Raw genomic sequence first — 20,031 nt, 5'->3', positions numbered from 1 at the left:
TTTTCAAATGTTGGTGCACCAAAGGCTTGAAAAAACTGTGTATGAGATATATTGCATCTACGATAACAACAAACATCATGCGAATAGGATACAACGACGCTTTTGTCTTTTGCTAGCATGATGCTGACGAACTAGTAAGAGGTTTCGAGGTTTAGGTACCAATGGACGCGCCCCTAACTCATGTTATCGCTGCGTGTTATGGTCTCGCCAACGCGGGTGTAGAGCTCGTCGGGCAATTTATCATTGCATCTCGATATGGTTACACCGTTTATCACAGACTTGAATCGGTTGTCGGAAATTACACGCAGAGAAACAACAACTAGCTGCGAGACGCGTTATCGTAGAGTGTATTATAGAAATCAGTAGCTATAAAAAGCCAACTGATGCCTGATTGCTTCGAAGGTGTCGACGTTTTTTTAAAGCCTAAGGCTTAAATTTTGTGCTGAGCCGTACACCAACTTACGGAGGGCTGCTGATTGAAAGTCAAACTTACGTTAGGCAACTTGATAATTATGGGGCAAAACCACCCGAAGGACGCAGCAATTTGACGTTAGCAAGACTTTGTGAAATATTGGGTATCGTACGAGTAGAGGGCCTTTGAACCGATACGTTAAGTGGGCATTAAGAATGCGATAAACCAGTGCAGTAGTTTCTGAGGGTCTGTAAAGGTAGCTTTTACGTGGTATGAAAAACGGGCCGTTAGTAATAACGTGCTACTCGTTTAAAACGTTTGACAGGGGACCACACGATTAAATATAATGCTTTGTGTTGTAGTGCTCTAATATGCTGTACGTTAAAGTGTGTGATTACGAACCATTTTAAATAATACGATAATTGGATTAAATCGGGTTACTAAGTACTTTGCAAATCGAAAAATTGCTTGTGATCCACCACGTGTTGACTTGAAAAAATCTCAGTACAAAACAGCTTTTATTCCACTTGTGTAACAGTAGATTTCTACCTTTAGTTAGTACTTTTCTGCTAAGCTAAGAAACGAAGTAAATAAAAAGAGCATTTCCAATATCCTGTTACACAAGTTTCTGGACCTGCCCGCTCGAACGGTTCACCTTCTTAATTTCATATCTATACAATGACGATTAATTTCGTAAAAATAACACTTCTGTACCATAACCATCAACAACGTGAGCAATACAAGTCTCAAGAAGAACATACAATTTTTGGTTTGTTTTTTAGCGACGACCATACAGCGGTTCAATAAACCTTTTTAGGAATTGCCGAACAAGTTCACAAGCCTTTCCTAGACAAATTACCCTCGAGAAAACGTGAATATTTCCATGAAAAATCCCAATCAGCTACGGTACAAACACCTTTCCAGTAGCAGCTTCAGAAATAACTTACAATAATCTTTAAACAGACATTTTGTCAAATTGTGTTAGTTATTGGCCAGCGATGAAGCGAGGTGTCGCTGGACTAATCGCTCGACAAAAATATCACGGGAACGTTTCAGTAATGTCAAAAATTTCTCAAATTTTTCATGTACCACTTGAAAAGCCACTTAAAACCTTTTACCAGTACGGTCATAATCTGGGGCTTTTTTTTCCCCATATTTGTTGAAATTGGTTCTGTTTGGTTCTGTTACAATAAGGAAAGGCAGACTTGCAGTCTGCTTGTGCACCGAAGACATCCACCCGGAGAAGGTGAGCAAATAACTAACTAATAATAAGTGCAATCTATTAATGGACATAGATCCTTTCGATTTAGACCGGTTAGTTAAACGAAGGGGAAACCCAGTTTGTGTCGAGACGCTGAGATTCAGCGGTGACGAGCTGGCTGAAGTGAATTTTGCCAAACAGACCTTCGATGCCACACGTCTCCATCTCCAAGATGATTAGCTAGTTAGATTTCAAAAAAGCAATTAGTAATATTGTGTTAAATTAGAATATCTTCGTTTGCATTTGGCAATGAGAAAAGGCCCGCGCATCGATTCAAATGAACTGGCGACGTACATAACGGCACATGATCTCAAGCTTGAAGTTAAAGAAGATATAAGTGAAAAATAAAACTGGACAATAGGTCTGCAATTGTACGCATTCAACGTCTTCCTCTCGATTCCAAATCATTTTATTATTTAAGTAAGTTTCCTCGATTATTATCACAGTTCACTATTGCCTAAAATCTATTAATCGCTTAGTGAGATTTAAGTATAAATATAGATGTATCCATAGGGTGAATTAAACGTCTTTGGAACGTTGGATAATTTTAATTTTACTATGTAAATGATTGTAATTAGAAAGCACTGAGCTGCGTTTACGCGTAATATCCAATCAACCGATAATTCCTTATTGTACCGTTCTTTGAACACTCTGTACGTGTTTTGGTACATCGTAGACAACAAAATCTTTCCGCTCCTTTAAGGCTGGGCGCTTATAGGCCTGCGGGGCATAGGCGATGGCGAATCCCTCAGCTGACGTAAAAATCTCTCGTTCTCTTTGTGTTAGATACGTCACATGCGATGTACTGAAGTATACGATTTCTTACTTCAATCGAGCTTATGAGACGTTCGTTAAGGCGAGAAATATAGGTAGATCGTCTACAGGCTATTGTGTGTATGACACATTTCTTACTGTTATCTTTTATATTATGCATAGATTTTTATATTATTGTTATTTTTTTTATTTATTATTAGGGTACTGTGTGTTTAGGTCGGGCTATATTTGTATGTCAGGTATCACTCAACAGCTGCCACGTAGAGTCTGCTGTCTTTCCCGTATATCCTGTGGAATCCAAAAAGAAAGCTCGACGAGCACCAACTGGATGCAGCTATTCAACAAAAAATATCTATAAAAACTTGAATGATCTCGAAAGCAATTGACTGTCGTACTTTTCAAGTCTCTACTTAAGGCCAACACTTGCCTACGTTCTGGCATCTCTCCCTCGAACCCCTTGTGTAATTAATTATCTAGTTTGAATGACCACAGTGATCATTGTTGCAGATATTGCGTTTTAGACGTACAGTATATCTATATATATATATATATATATATATATATATATATATATATACTTTACCTTAGATTACCTTAATCTTATAAATCTACTGTCCATATCGATCAATTGCACATCCTCTACTGCTCCAGCAAATGTGAAATGAAGACTTCCGATATGTACGTATATATACATATATGTATATATGAAGTTACGTTACATTGATTTTCAAAGAACTTTCTTGTCTGCTTCTCAAACTAGCACGACGCTACGAGGGCCAAGCCAAACGAATAGAGAAATATGGACGGCGTATCTTAAATATATGTAAGTTGATCAACAGTGCGTCAATGTCCTCTCTTGCTGAACAGTCGTTTTAGCTTCCTGCGTCGGACATGCTCAGATAATTACATCAAAATGTTTCTATGTAATGAACCAATCAGTTTGTCTCGGCATTGTCCCACGGCAGGTGCTACCGGACTTTTTCAAAACAAAGATCGAACTCCATATCTATTCGGACACGCTGAAATCTTCTACGTGCCTTGAAGAAATTGGTTCTGTTTGGTTTTTCGTCTGCAACAACAAGTGCAATTGATCCATCTTTGACTCCTTCTTTGAAGCCGAATTAAGGCTAAGGGTCACCGTTGTTCGATTTCCGACCGCAATAGCAATAGGTGTCGTATCAGTTTGAGAATATCATTTGTCACTTCTTCGATATTGGCAACATAATCGGCTGTCGTTAAATCCTGTGCTTGCAGAACGGACAACAAGTGTGCGCTGAGTCATAGAATCCGCTAAAAAAGATACTTCTCCCGAAGGAAAGCCGATATTGACCACTTTATTCGACAAATCTCACAGGAATATACAACTGAGTCTGAAATTAATAAACGTGCTGTATTCTCGACAAGTAATGATACGTTTTAGTATTAGTTTCTACTGATATGTCTTTTTGCCCGATTTACAAACTATGCTGACTGTAAAAAAAAAGTCTCTCAATAGAATTCTTGCAGGATGGATGTAGCGGCCCTTGCCATACGTGGCTCAGCATTGCAATGGAGCAACGTGGTTAAGGTCACTTTGTAGGTCGACTCTTTTGTGCCCTGAGTATCAGAAGCGCAATTGAACCATATAGCGTTCCTTGTCCAGCGACCTGTTTTTCTACAGCATTTACCAATGTTCCAGACACTTTGACACCAAATGTAGATCACGGCCTCTCTCGTATTTACTCTGGATCTAAATGCTTCTTAGGAAGTCAATTTTTGCTTTGTCTCATGTTGATCGAGAGATCCCCCTGTTGATCGTAACAAATTTTAATTATAGCTCTATGAATGACCTCACTGCAGAATCAAATAAAGTAGGTGTGCAGAGTCAAATAAAGTAGGTGTAAGAAGTCGAATTTTATCTATTTTATTATTATTATGTATTTTTGGAATCAGAAGTCAGAATGGGATCTGGTGCTGTATCTAGAAAAACGGCAAAGGACTCTACTACCGACGAGGTAGTAGAGACTTATCCAAACGCTGAACAGACATATACAGTAAGGGCAAAGTTGAAACAAAAAAGCAACAATAACGCATACCCTGACCTAATTGTTAAATTGTTTATTTATATAAACGTCATTGAAGCACACGTAGCGTGGAATGTGCTGATGTAGTCGGAAATCTCTCGTGTTACTTCTGCATGTACATGCAATGCACCGCACGTAGAGGTAAGCTTTAACGTTTCATCCTGCAACGATGGACCCTGAACCAAATTGGTTTGTTTTTTGGTATATGTAAAAGTTAATGATCCATCCTATAACGCTGCGTGCTACCATCGACAAAGATTTTTGTAAAAGCAATCCAAAACTTTCTCCGAATTTCTTAAAAATAGAATCTCTTCAGTTCAGTAGGTATAATTCTGTATTTCTGTCTGCTTTCTGACCGATCATTTTCCCTTTCTCCCCTATCGTGTTCGTATCATCAAAACAATCAGCTCGTGGCAATGAACCCATGCGAGTACGATGTCTGCATTGTAACACAATAGGCACCGATTATAATTTTTATAAGATACAAATACAAACCGTTAGTTTTTACATCCGCCGGCAAACCCTTCAGTGCACTATCGATAAGTTTTGAGTAATATCAAACCTAATTTGCACGCCTGACCACATTCACCTTATAGGACAGAATACATTTTTCGGGCGAAGCTGCTCACTGATTAGTTTGGATAATGGCGTCTATCTAAATTACCTGGCCATGCATCGTCAAATAGTTCTATACAGTATAACATGCCGCAGAGGAATACGAGCTCCTTTAGTGACCGATATAACTAGTGGATTTAGGTCACGCATAGCATAAAATGCTAAAAAAAGGCACGCTACCTTGTCGAACGAGGCGACTTTTGCTAAAGATGGCGACTTCCCACTATTCGTTTGTTGGCTGTCTTTCGTCCTCGGACTTCGTTCAATTGTAGTTGAATGTTGGATGTCGTTATTCGATTAACTATCAGATTGGCACGTGCTTTGCTCGACGCTCCAGCGCGGCCCGCCGCTTCTCGCGTGCGTCAGTGACTGGATAGGCATTCAATCAACACGACAATCCTTAACAGACAAAACCCTACTCAGAGTCGAGTAGGTACAAGTTCGTCCTTGTCCCTACTCCCCTTGACCCAAGAAAAGAACCGAGTGATTGTAATTCAGCAATGTAAGAGCGATCGAACTCCATCGTTGCGCTGTCTTGGCTGACGTTGCGTAAAATAACGTAGGGATTTTATGCAGTACTAAAAGTAGTGCGAGCATGTTCACGGCACCGAGCCTCATGGATCGCAGCTGTTTTCGTACAAAAAACTTCGTGACACCCATAAAAACAAATACTGAGAAAAGTTACGTTTCGAAGTATTCAGTTAATCATCCTAATCCTCACTCTTAAAAACAATTTCGTCTGTACGAAGTAAGTGAAAATTATTTACCCTATCTAGTCTTACCGAGCACGTCAGTCGTACAACTCGAAGAACGTTTTCGGCTGAATCTTATCTGTTGAATCAGTAATATTATATGAAGTACGTACATTCGCCAAACGATATTACCTGTTCTATATTTGGCTGTAAACAATCTTACAGTCAATTTTTGCGTAACGTATCCAAATCTAGCTTTTAACAGCACAGCGCAGATCAACCTTGAAAATGAAAACTGAATTAGCCTGCCTTAAACTATTTTGTAGGACCCTGATTATGGAAGACGCGGACCGATTGCTTGGCCTGTCTCTTAAGGTGGACATTTCTATTATATAGTGCCGAACGTTAATACTGTACAGCAATATAGATGCCGTGTCGAAAAAGAATATCTGTAGAAATGAAACATTGATTTACTTGCACCTATTATTTAGGAACAGTGTCCTATTATGAAAAACTTTGTTAAAATTAGTGAATAAACTATTTGTCTGCTAATCTTAGCGGTATGTTGTACACTAGGTACAAACCCAGACATAGACACACTTTGTTTCGTACTGGAAGTCAGTTAACGGCGGTACTGGACGTAAACATTCGACACTAACACTTACGAAACGCCACCGTTATAAAAAATCTCTGCCGCGGAAGAAAACGAAATAAATTTCTCTATCTCAGGGCCTGAAATAGGAAAGTAATAAATTGCTAATACTTGGGAAATAATTAGATGGAAACACCCATATTGGTGGCCAGGGGGTGGAGCTACACTGACCACTAATGATTCTACGCAAAGAAACCAGTATGAGGGCTTAAGACAGATGAAAAGTGTTTCTGTATTCTCCGTTGAACAGCTGCTAAATTTTGGATTTGTCAAGGAAGCAGATAATGTAATTGATTCTGTCAAATAGTGAAAACGAAAGGGTAGAGATTAGCAAAACGGAGTTACCTATGTTGTCTTGCAAAGATAACGAATGGTGTGCGGGTTCTGCCTTTTGCCTCTGGCGATAGGGCGGCAATTGCTCGGAACGGAGCTTCCATTTTCTAGGATGAACGGCTACCCAGCTGGGACGAGATGTTGCGACAACCGGACTATACCAACCAAATATCAGCCTGTGCGACTGAAGGAGGAAAATCATCTTCTGTTTCGTAATGTTTTCGTTCAGCGGAAAGGTACCTGTCTTCTGGAACCCTCCAACGATATTTGCTATCGTAAATGATGATCGCACACACTTTTTGTTGATCCGGATACGTTACAAGTTACGACCCTTCTCCCGTGAACAGTAACAAGGTTCTGCTGAGATGTACGAAGCTGAGCCTTGAATGGCATAAAGACTGCCACGGGTTGTAGCTTGTTCGGGCAATATGAAAGAAGTGGAATGATGCGGAAGCCATTCTCCAAAAGCTTCGCATTTAGACCGGTGTAGGTCTCCTGGTCGTCCATGATTAACAGGCATGGTTTCTGAACGGAGCAGTGAATGATCGCGACTAAATGTTTGAGACTTCAAACGTTTCTTTTGTAACCCATCCGGACGGATCCATTGCAAAACCTTGACTTTCAACGGGTGCATCCATTGGCATGTGTTTCTTCACCCTGGGAAAAACAATGCATGGCGGAACTATTTCCACTGGCAGACGCGACGATACGTATGTCATGATTTGTCGCCAACATTATGCCAACGATACGCCATAAAGACACAATTGTCTTACTGTTCTAGTTAATAAATTCGCGAGTTAATTCAAGGCGAGAAACAACTTACTTCACCGAAACGTAGGAAGCAGGATAATAGTTACATACCTAGTCCCAGTTCACTCTGGCTTATTTGACCACCAAGGTAATCAAAGAACTAGGTTTGATCGCTTACTAATTTATTTTTAGCGTGGCATTGAAAATACAGCTTTGGGATAAGCAAAACAATTTGATTATTTATATTTTAGCAGAAGTTTGATGAAATACGAAAAAATACTTAGCTCCCTCATATATAGTTCCCTCATTTACAAATTCGCTATAGAAAAAAACATAGAAAATTATAGAAAATTTAACCCGTACACACCTGAAAAATTCTAAAGCTTCAACAGTATTAGAATTGACGTTTCTTTGTCACAGACAAACCCCTATTCCATTAAGCTTCCATAAGCTTAGAATTAAAAGCCAAAACTTAGATCAAAGCCTTCGCTTAGGCTAACTTATATACATATAAGTGTATATATATATATATATATATATTACTTTGTGTAAGTAATTAGCTTCCAAGTCTTTTGCCCATTCGATCACACGGCGTCCAGCGAGATTTTTGGAAGCTTGTGTTCGGATTGAACAACGCTGATTCCGCTTAAGATACAAACATGTAACAGCATGCGACATATTACTTTAGGATTCATGCCATATCTGAAGTCGACCAAAACGGACACTCGACGCCATGTTTATGCGTTTTTAATAGATATTTAGTATAGCGTTGTGGAACAGGTGTAGGGAAGTTTGCAGAATGAAAGTACCTTTAAAATATGCTGAATCGAATCAAGGCGATAGTATAAGAGAAGACCTGGTCCGAATAGGTCGAGTGGTCCAATTCGAACCGTTAGTCCAAAGAATTGACATAGAACCAAAAACATGAGTCATTGATACTCTTTCTGCTGCCCTCCCTAATCAAGATCGAGCGAAACACGTACGAACGCTGTTCTATGCCAACGATCTTGCCATCTGTGAAAGAAGTCGCTCTTATATAGAATAAGCTAACGCAAATTTTTTTGCTATACGTAGATAAGGTGAGGGTAATAAAAACCTTTACCGTAGCTGCCGTCGCGATGTCAGAGATACGCTGCATGTAGTTAGGACGGCTAGTGGTAGGTGGAAGTACTTTCAGTAACCAGCTTTGAAGTTCCTGAGCGTGAATCATTTGACTAATGTACGTCTGAATCTCTTCAGAGAACATCACGAAGAGGTTACGCCAAGCGATGGTGACGAATGTACGCTTATGAACTCACTTTAGTCATGTTGTTTAAATGGCACTAGCACTACATTAAATAAAGTGACTCCAGGGGGTTTCTTACGGGCTCACTGCGTAGTGTGGTAATCCTTCGGATAGGCAGAACTCGGACACACGGAACTTGGAAACACGAATTTAAACCTGCATTTCCGAAATGCGTTATGGAACTGTGTCGTTCGTTTACGTATACCTGTAGGGTACCTGAAACGGAAATTCAAACAGCCTACTACTTCTGCTTATTTGGAGTATATGAATAAGGAAGATGGCTGAGATCAGTTACGATTTTGATCATACGGGGTTAATGGCCAATGAAGCCCGTAAAGGGGCGAACAGAACTAACCAAAACGTTAAATGTTTTGTAGTACACGGTTTTGCTACGTACTATATGGTACATGCAATGAGATTTTTATGCACATATAAATATCATTTTAATTAATAAAATGGGCAATTATGTTACGATTAAGAACAGCGCATTTTCGATAAAAAGCGTCGTTGGCGCAATGCGTGTGCTCGCTGTCGCTGATAATCCTGTTGGTCTCAAGATTGATAGCGACAGCATCTGCGTATAAAGAAAAAAAAAACCGATGTCACAGTTAGTATCCAGAAAGTATTTTGATATACAGATGTGCTGGCTTGGATTAACAATTAGGCCTAAGAACGTATCTCCTCGTTAGTAACTCACTTAAGCGTAAGAGTGATGAATGGGACGTACGTTAACATACTTAAGTTGTACTACTATATGCTAAAGTGTTAGGGAACGTAATATGGCCTTTAAATGTTAGACGTGCTATAATGCTACTGATCAAGGGTGTCTATTAATAAACTGGCATACGAAAGGAACGCAAACCGTTGAATGCTGAGAATAACATGAAAAGGATTGTGCTCATTCATTGTACCTAGCTATCCGACAGTTCCGTATGCGCAAACAGTGTTCCTAAATTCGTTCGAGGCGTCAGGCGGGCACCGCAAAAATCGATTCTGAATCTTCACCGCTTGCTTTGCTCCAGCTAAGCTGTTTACGGTTGCCGCCTACAGTTGCTGCTATCAATAGGAGATGCAGAAAACAGTGGAAGTGGCGTTTCGTAGACCTTTCTTCGCGATACTATCCCTCCAGAGACACACGTTGCTCGATCGTTTCGGTTTTCAGCGCATGCCTTGTATGCATTTTTTCTCTCTCACGTAGCTTTGAGACCTTTCTTTTGCAGATCCCCTTGTCAGTGTCGTTGGGACAGAGTCACAGTGGGCGGCAAGGAAAACATTCCGAGTGCCAAATAGTAAATCTGCTAGAAATTTAAATTTTAGATTCACTGGTTTTCTCTCAAGCTGAGAAAACAACTGGAAGAAGCAGGACGTGCCGTGGCCTGCAGTAAACGATTTGACTATTGACGAAGGCGCCTGGGAACCCCCAGAGATAGAGGGGGATTAGGGAGCGGGAGGCGTATTAGTGTCCAGAACAACGTAAACGAGCCGGCACAGTAATGCAACACTCGAAACAAAAAAACAAAACCTCCGCGAACATCATCGCTAGTGCCGAACAAGTGACCTTGTTTTAGCAGACAAACGCTAAGAGACCCGAATCTGCAATGCAGACACGTTAGCGCCATCAAGTGGTGAATCTAGCGATGTGAAAAGTGATAACAACGATATATGTATATGCATGTGTGCACGCTTCGGAGGCAAAAACATATATCAAACTCTGTTTGTTATGCCTGCATAAAGAATCAACCTTAGCATTCAACATTCAGATTTTTGACTACCGTTGTTCGTCCTGCATCTTGGAGTACGCTGTGTAACTACTAACTTAATATTTCCTAGTTGTTACATTCATAGTATTAATAGTAAAACATTATTGTCGTTAATAGCAAAACAAATCCAATTACAGTCATGTGTATCTACCATGTTTTGCTGGTGTCAGCAGAGATTGGTAATCAATCAGCTTCAGCATTGGCTATAGATTGTATAAAGAATGAAACGTGTAACATTGCTCTGGATACATTCATCTTTGTAATAGCTATGGCACTCGAGGCTCTATACCACAAAATTTGTTAAAATGAAGATCAGTTGCTTTAGGTTTAGCCAGTGCTGAAGAGGACATAACGGCAACATGACCGCCTACCATTTTGACGTCCCGGACTCAAAGCTGCCTTTTGTCAAAAATAAAAGCTCCTGATCTAGGCTGTAAATCTACTGCAGAGGCTCATGCTGTTTAGTGACAATAAACACATAATTCCCGTGAAAGAATACTAATAGAATGGTGTTTCAGTACTTTAATAAAGTACTGAAACACCATTCTATCAAATAATGTTTTAACCACGTGTGCAATGACACTTCAATTGTCGAAGAAGTACTTCTGAAGCACACAAGCATATTGCCGACAACCCTTAAGAGATTGCGCCAACGCACGGATCTAGAGTTCTATTATAATCACCGTGTCAGTCTTAATCTACGAGTTACTATCTTCGTAGTTTTCTGTAGGGCCTTTGAATGTGTAAAACTTGAAACGTAGAAGATCTTTGAATGTACCACGTATATTTTTATCATCTCCCTCATCACTGCCAACTATTCGTAGGTATGGTTAAGTGCTTCGTTACAAGTTGGCTAATCGGCATTGTATGACGTTCAACTGGGGAAGATCTCTCTAGTTAATCTGGCGACGGTGCGACGTAGGCGCGATAATGAATTTCCGTACTATTAGGATAGCGATAGAACAAAAACGAAGCACTGAGCGTTGAGTAAGCGCTGCTTGCGAATACGCGAGGTCAATATGAATAGGGATAAGGATAAGAGCACGACGTTGCGTTTCTCCGTAACCGAATCTGAGCGGCGTGGAATCTTCAGTGAGTGCCGTAATCTCGGAGGATGGCTGTTGACTTGTTGCCCGGCGTCGAAAGTTCATGGGCAGAGTAGACTATCGAACAAGACGTCCCGAATCTTGTTTGCGCATCTTCTAACCTTATTTATAATCTACTTTCATTTCGAGGGCAAGCATCAGCTATACATAAACCGGCCATTATTGTTCTGGGTGACGTATTGGATTATATTAGGCATGCTTGACTGTAATGGTTTGCGAAATAGTACGTCAACGCTCGCATTCGCTGTGTTACCGCGAATGGTACGGGTGGCTGTGGGCGCGAACGTCTGTAAGTCGACGTCCTTTGAAACTCCACCTTATCCCGATGTAATTCGCTGTTCAGGCGTGATTAAAGGATCGTCTGTAGGAGTTTGGAATCTTGTTCTAAAGGTAGCCCCAGAAATGATATCCTGGTGGTTCGGAGTGTTCATACTTGATTGTCTGACGTTTTTAGGCTATAGTCAACTGCGCAAGTACCCTGATGATGCCGAAAAAGCAAAGGGCGAACTGATAGCTAGCCTGGATAGATTATGGTATACCCATTTATATCGAGAACTTTCACGACGTGCCCTGCAACGAGGTTTCACCGGACGGCTTGGTAATATCGCGTACGGTTTCGTAATGCCCTTTATAATCCACAGTGATCATATGGCGGCAGCCGCCGGGCTCAGTAGCTGCCCACCGTTGTGGTTTATGCTCGTAGGCTTTGTGGCGGGGTCCATTAAATGGGTTATCATTTATCCAGCAATTGTTATGACCATTTGTAACTACCTATACAACTGTAGTTGCATATTAGCGATGCTGAAGCTCATATTCATTGACGTCGCAAGCGTACTGCCTGACATGATGGGAGAGAGGACTGTTGCGGAACAAATTGAATTTGTGCAGGACATCACCTTTTATGCTGTGACGATTTTCATGATAATCGACCTGGTATATAAAACCAGGAACAATAGCAGCTGAACTAACCCTGGACGGCCGTAAACGAAAATGAACGTCGGACATGATCATCGTTATGATCAATATTCCATTCTTTCGTGTAAAAGCATGATGCAACTGTTCTTTATTAAAACGACGCTACAATAGGCTTACGGACTAAAGTAATTAATTTGCATCTGATGTGACATCCTCAACAAAAAAAAAAGTATCGCAAGGAATATGGAAGATTTTTATTATTACCAGGAAATGCCTTAGCAATAATTTCTCGAGAGAGACTAAAGAGCGCTGATTATTTGCAACAATAAAGAGAAACGAAACTTGCGCAAAACAAATGACGCGAGCCATATACAGAACCTGTTTCATTTATTATTCATACTTTTACATTTACTTATACTTTCACACATTACAGACACGTAATGGACGTACGTCCTGATGTACAAATGTTATTACGACATTTCCATTATGGCTGGTTTCTTCGCAGTTTCCATCGACGTTCGATTAGGACGGAGTTTGTCATCAGCAAACATTAGAACTTATAGCCCATGATAATTGATCATTACTGCGATTAGGTTAGACAACTAAAAAGTATGATGCAATTCGTTTTTAATTAGAGCCATGGGTGTAGTGTCAATTGGGCTTGTTTCTTGCTGTGATTTCCATATGCCTTACCGTCGGGATACTAACGGATAATTAATTAATATTTGTAGAATTGCGTCAGTTCTGTTAACCTGACGTCAATAAAATATAACTGATTTAAAATAGTAGTGTTTCCATTTTATCACACAAATAAAATGGTAAACAAGTCTAATAGTCGTACTTGTAATAGTAACAAGGACTCTTGTTGAGATAATAATTGATAAAATGTCTCGACGCACGAGGCTTGGCTACGATTACGCTATTATATTGTGTTTATTTGGACCGAGAACTACGTTTGGTCGAGTTTGTATCTCTGTTCTAAATCTCAATTTCTGGTACCGATTATAAATATATCCAGTTATATGTGAGGGGTGTTCGTTCAGATGCACAGTGTACCCGTGTAGCACTGCATTCGTTACCGGAGAGAGTTAACCGAACAATACTACTATTCCTTTCGCTTATTTAACCGTTCTTGGACAGCTTCTACTGCTGGAACGTTCGAATTTCGACAGATGTGTCTGGAAATGACTTGCGTTCTGCTAAATAGCTTTCCAAGCTCCCGAAGCAAATGTACTACGATCGCCGTAATGGTAGTAACTATACTTTGACTAGGCAACATGGAATAAGATCCTTGCAACGTATGTGAGTTAAGAAAGACCTTTTCATTTTTTATTTAGCAACTCATTGCAAAAATTATGGTTTTAATGTGTGTATGCAAATACTATCTGATCGTATGAGCTTAGCTATTGTTAAGCATATAGTAGTCCATTGAAATTCAAAGTTATGTTCATCGATGTCTAGGCAATCCAAATAGTAAAAATAGTTGTTTTTACGTTAACGCTAGCCGGTGAGGTGTGTAGGCAACTATCGGTGGCTGTTGCGGCTGGTTTGCGGTGTTCAGTCCAACGCTCTATCAATGTACCCCAATATATGTTTTGACCCGTCAGGATCTTTTCCTTATCATCTTATCGACCAGTTTCGCCACTGATTTGCTGATCCGAACTCGCCTCCTCTCCTAATGGATCCTCCTTCTTTCCACAACTCTAAATATTATCCCATCGGCATCGACTACTGGTGCTATGCGACGATGGCTGATGAAGTGTTGCGTTTCATTCGCGTAGGTTCTTCCGTTCCGATAGTCACAGACGGTACTGTGCCCATATCACTATCGCGACAATATTTTTATCACCATATGGCAGGCGAAGCGCTGGGCAGTGACATGTCGCTTCGATCGCGCTAAGCGGAGAGGATCTAACCAGGTCGTCGTCGTCGTCATCGTTTTAGGCTCCTTGCCACAGGGTCGTTGCAAACTTGTAACGGATTACCTGTGACGGTACGTATCGGAAAAACAGGCATTACTCGTCGCCTGTTTTGGTGGTCCTCGACCCGGGCCTTCGCTGACCGGACAGCGTCGTGCCTGCTGTCTACAGTGCAAATCTGTCGAAGCATTGCTCCGCATTCTTTGGCAAGCAACAGCCATTCTTTAGAAGTGAACTCAGTGTTCATTGACTGCTGCAATCGTCGTCTAATCTCTTGCCGCAGGAAAACCCAACGCTAAATATGAGAACGGCCGCGGCTCTGATTCTAGCCGCTCTTACAGGTGAGTATAATGTACCATTCGAAATAGAGCTGATTTAATAAAGTTTCCGCGTCTTCTGTACGGATTAATATACTGACGTGGTACTTTCGAAAATATAAATACCACAGGTATCGCCGATTGTTTTTCTGAACCAATACATCCACAGACTGAGCACGCTTTTGCACGACTAGCTCCCTGTGCGTTAGAAGATTGCATAAATCATATATTAGTTCAACGACTTGTACTCAGTTTTTTCGGGCTAACTTCTTGCGGGAAATGTGTCACAGTTATCACCGGAAAATGGGGAATTAGCAATAAAAACCGCTCCAAGGTTAATTGGTACTCCCATAGGTGACGTATCGAACCCCTAATTTGGTGAATATTGTAACTCAGATGGGAACTATTGTTTTACCTCAAAAACTTGTCTCAGCTCATTTTGAAACTGAATTATATTCAACGATGTCGATAATTATTTGTATATAACGCAAAAAATAAGCCCTCAATTTTTCATCATCAAATCACATAGGAGCTCATATGAGTAATTTTTGGGCTTTTTAATTAATAGTTTGCACGTTCACTGAGCATTCATAGCGTGACTACATACTGTATCGGTTGCACCGGCCATAACAGCCTTGAGCAGTTGATTATTCGAAAAAGTACTAATTTTAAATGGTATGCCGCTTTTACTTGCGACACCCAATTGGAAAATCTAGATGATTCGACTAGTTATCGGTCTGAGATGGCTGGCATAACATGTTTCCAATTATCGCTGTATGCAAGCCGAGCCAATAATACTTTTGTTATGGCGCAGGAGGTAATCTTATAAAGATTTGTTTTCCGATTTCCATTATTTTGTACCTTGTGCATATTCGTAGAAAGGAACCGAGAGACGAGCACAAAGTAATGCCATATGATTTAGTCAGGTTTACCAGAAGGACGAGACGATTATGCACCGTAATAAAACTAGCGCTAGGTTTCCAAACTTCTGCATAAGTTAGATCTAAATTGGCGCAACCACCAAAAAAGGTTAGTGGAATCGTCTGAAAAAGGTAACAGATAAAAAAAAAAAGAAACAACGAGCATCTACATGCTTCGATCGTTTTCAGCTCTATCTCAGAACAAATGCAAATTTGAATTAAAGTAACTCAAATTTATTGCCAATTAACCCGTTGATTGTTCTTACTGAAAATATCTTGCACGAATTGAGTATGTTCAATAACCAGACGACGCATACGGCCGAACCGTTTGCACATGTAATAAATAATAATACTGATGATAATAATAACGACGAAGAAACGAAAAAGTTACGAATAAAATACTCGAGTAAGTTAAAAAGAAGTAAAAACTCTTTCGCTTGATTTCGATAACATCGCTGTTTATGAAACGCCTAGGTTCACTTCTAACTGAAGTGTTAAGTAAAATATAATGAGGATAGACGCAAAAAATAAACAAAAATTAGCTACCTTTAGCGCTAATAAGGACAGGAAAAGAGACTGAGAACTAATTTCACCTCTGCGGTCTTACTCTCAACACCCACTAAAAGATCGACACTTTTACATAAATTATCAAAACCGACCGTGAATAATAGCTTATAAAAACGGTATTTTTTGAGTGTTAAAATACACAGCGAAAACAGAGCGGAGATTACCAACAATTAACAATTTTGACCGATTCGACTGATATGTGGACACATGCAGTGCACGACACCTAAGGTTATTGTTAGCCGTCTGATAGTATCGTTTTTCCTTTAAGTCTTTCGTGATACTTTGTGGATAAAATCAGAATGGTGAAATTTAGGTCCATATCATCCTTATATGTTCTGAACTTAGTTGCTTCGTTACGATGGAAAACGACAATCATTGATGATTCATAGAATTACACGTATGCTGTACAGTAGTGTACTTTTTCAACAATGATTCTTACTGTCTAGCTGAAATTTAGTTTCGCTTGTCGCCGCTTGAGTGGTCTTTTTCTTGTAGACTTTGTTTGTTAGTTGCAATCAATTTGATCGGACATGGGTTTTTCTATGTACGCCTTGTATCAACTGATCTAAAGCTACCTGAAAAATTTGACCAGTGAACGCGCTTTATTGTGATCATATTCAATTTCAGTGGGTACTTATAGCCAGAATTCTACGCGAGATTGCCTCGACTGCATTTGTCAGGTAACTATAAATCTCTAGAGTAACAAATACATTAAATAACTAATTGCGTATATCGTTATAACATTGTATATAAATAGAAAGCTGAAGAATTTTTACAAGCGTCCGTCACAAGGTCGCAGTTGAATAATTTTATATAAGGTATTAAAAAGGATACATAATATACAATCGATGGCAAAAATTCTTCAGAGTTTTTCGTGAAAATATGCATTGACTTCAGGTATACGAAACAAGTATCTAGGTAGCACCTAAGCTTAGCTCAACTTCTTTGAATGGATTTTTGTGGGAGTTACTTTTGCTTATGACACATACGAAATAAATATTTGCTTTATTAAGTAAATCTCTCTAAAATGGCTTAGAAAGTTTTCTAGTGCGCATACCAAACTACATATTCATTTATTCCTTTTATTAAACAGGCATCGACTAAATGTAAATTGGATCAAGGGTGTCACAACGCTGGGCCAGATGCTTACTTCTGTGGACCATATACGCTTTCCTACGCCTATTGGGTGGATGCTGGTAAACCTGGAGAAGCAAACATTGACCGTATGTATAACCTGTTTTTATTTGTCTGTTTATGTATACTTATCGTATCTCTTAAAACGACAGTATTGCCGATTATTTACTCCTATTTACTGCTGTAACCGAATCTGTACGAAGGAGTTACCTTTCATGCACAAATGCTGTACAAATTAAAGTTCTGCTGAAGTGACTTGGTGCATGGTAGACCAATGCACAGTGCAGTGAAGAAATATAGAAATTAAAAAAACGTAACGATTTGTGCTAAAATGAGCAAAAATTCGGCGTGTGGACCTGCAGAGCTCGGCAAATCGAATATTTTCAGGTTTCTGAGCGCTTGAAGTATTATAATTGACACCAATTTTATCATTATAATCGTATAGCCTAATATTTCAATGTTTGTTTAAGGAATAGTCCAGTTTTTAGATAATAGACATTTTGTAAATTGAATCAGGTATCATTAAAGTTCAATTTTATTTTAGAAAACATGCATTAATGATATACATATACAGCACCTGATGAGTAGGCCTGTTCTAATTTGACTTACGTTTATTCGATTCAAATTCCTGACGCATACGAATCTTCGGCTGATTTGGTAGACTTCGAAAAATGCCTCAAGGACAAAAAGTGCTCTGAGTTGACGATTGTTCAGTATATGAACAAATGGGGAACGGATTGCGACGGCGATGGTCGAATCACATGTTATGATTATGCGCGCATTCACAAAGGTGGCCGCAATGGCTGCCCTGCGAAATGGGTCGACGACACCGACTATTGGACAGGGTTTACCGAGTGCATGGAATTGAAATCGAAACGGCAATGAAGCTTGTCACGTCGCATGCAGCTGACAGAAGAACACGGCAGCAATGACAATTACGACAAAATATATGTATAGTTTTTGCAGGATACATTGAGCCTTGTGTTCTGGTTCGCCAATTTTAACAGTACATCCGATTGTCAGTTAAAAGATGTAGACTGCTTTCTGTCTATACATACTCCATACATCTGGGTCATTTTTACCTAACAGACGACCTGTTAAGATCGAAGAAAACTTCACTTTATTATATTGGACGTTGCGCCATTTTGAGGAATAGATTGGAAAATAAGAAGAAAATTGGCCTCAAACATCGTTCGAAATTTTGTGATGAATATTAATAAAATGTAGTAAAAAAAAAGGAATATGCACGATTGAGAGACGATTAATTGTCGGAAATAAAAGTGACCTGGTTTTATTTAACAAATTATCTTATCTGCAATGCAATTACTATGTAGGTCATCGTAGGTTATCGAACTAGAAAAGGCTACGCAGTTCGACCAAGTAATATTGATAACATTCAATAGACCTTATTAAATACATTATTTATTGATAAGCTATATATTTAAATTTTTGTCGTGTTTGGTTAATTAAATATATAATTTACTATGTATATGGAAAAAAGATATTACTATATAAATGGAAACATTTTTTGTATTATCATAGTTATCCATGTAAGTCCTTAGGGTGCTTTCCCACAAAATGCCGCAAATATACAAACGTCGCATTGCCGTGTAACGCCTACCACCAAAGTTCTACTAGGGCTCAATATAAGTGCATTTGAAAATACATGTGATTATACTGATCACTATGTATATATACGTATACTGATTAATATAATAATTGCCACTTTGCCTCTCCTATACACACGTTATATTTTCAGATGCATTTACATTGACTTCTCGATTCATTTAGGTAGTAAATGTTGCAGGTCAACACGACGTTTGTGTAAATATAGGAGCCGTCCTGTTACAAAATTTTTTACTTTATATAACCTGAAACGAAACAGGTTCAGAAGCGTTAGGTTATAAGGAAGCAGTACCACAGGGTGGTCTTCTCTCTTCAAGACCAGCTAATTGCTTTACCAAATTGTTGCATTGACTGTGTGCATTTTGTGCATTGAAATGTGACTCGTTCGAAGAAATGGCCAGGTGCATTACGTTTTACGGTGTGGCCCTAATTGTCATGAACCTTACCTCTAAAGTGATGACCGTTGTACATAGCGCCATATCGAAGTTTTTGAAGCAATCAGAAATGAATGTTGCCAGCTGACGTTTCTTTAGAAATTGGAACAAACCTAACATCATATTAAGCAGCATAAGCTAAATTTCGAATGACGCTATCAAATCAGGAATATTTCGCGTTGGTTGAACAAGTGGTCTTGTAAGGTATGAGCGAGATGTGAGGCGCAGATGTGGTAAATTCATAAGAATCTTGCTTAGGTATGGAATAAATCTCCAATTACTTTTCCGGAAACGAAGTAACTCTCGGACAAGGAAGTCAGAAGAAAATAAAGCACACGTTTCGTATGCAGGAAACTGAAAATCTGATTGATTGGAGCGGTCGATCGTTCAACTTTGATTTACCCTAACTCAAGTACGGTAACGAAACACTGTATCTCATTATCTCATTTATTTATCTCATTTTAAATAGATGTCGACCGCAGACACGTCAAACTGA

At 39.5% G+C, this 20,031-nt stretch overlaps 1 protein-coding gene across 5 annotated transcripts; it reads left to right on the top strand.

The window, feature by feature from the left end:
- Positions 1-721: 721 nt before the first annotated feature.
- On the top strand, positions 722-18,781 carry LOC111265946 (invertebrate-type lysozyme 3). Of its 5 annotated transcripts, none has more exons than XM_022842997.2 (5): positions 722-788; positions 1,513-1,658; positions 16,969-17,021; positions 17,435-17,564; positions 18,137-18,781. In XM_022842997.2, exons 1-5 carry the CDS (start codon positions 784-786, stop codon positions 18,358-18,360), a joined length of 558 nt encoding a protein of 185 aa, XP_022698732.1. In that variant the 5' UTR covers positions 722-783; the 3' UTR covers positions 18,361-18,781. The 5 variants fall into 5 exon arrangements, with proteins under 5 accessions (XP_022698732.1, XP_086826862.1, XP_022698731.1 ...); XM_086970736.1 differs by having other exon boundaries at positions 769-788; positions 1,607-1,658; positions 18,137-18,320; XM_022842999.2 differs by lacking the exon at positions 722-788 and adding an exon at positions 14,400-14,878 and having other exon boundaries at positions 1,609-1,658.
- Positions 18,782-20,031: the final 1,250 nt, after the last annotated feature.

This window comes from Varroa jacobsoni, unplaced genomic scaffold (assembly GCF_002532875.2).
Source record: "Varroa jacobsoni isolate VJ856 unplaced genomic scaffold, vjacob_1.0 scaffold_1030, whole genome shotgun sequence".
NCBI classification, from domain to species: Eukaryota; Metazoa; Arthropoda; class Arachnida; order Mesostigmata; family Varroidae; genus Varroa; species Varroa jacobsoni.
Note: the sequence above shows the minus strand (reverse complement) of the source record. Positions and strands in the feature narration are given on the sequence as shown.

What these genes read in the sequence shown, in the direction of transcription:
- LOC111265946 (XM_022842996.2), top strand. Translation starts at nt 1,496, where the DNA reads ATGTACCACTTGAAAAGCCACTTAAAACCTTTTACCAGTACGGTCATA. An exon ending in GCCTCGACTGCATTTGTCAG is followed by an intron (nt 17,022 to 17,434) that starts GTAACTATAAAT and finishes TTTATTAAACAG; the next exon opens with GCATCGACTAAATGTAAATT. An exon ending in TGGAGAAGCAAACATTGACC is followed by an intron (nt 17,565 to 18,136) that starts GTATGTATAACC and finishes CTGATTTGGTAG; the next exon opens with ACTTCGAAAAATGCCTCAAG.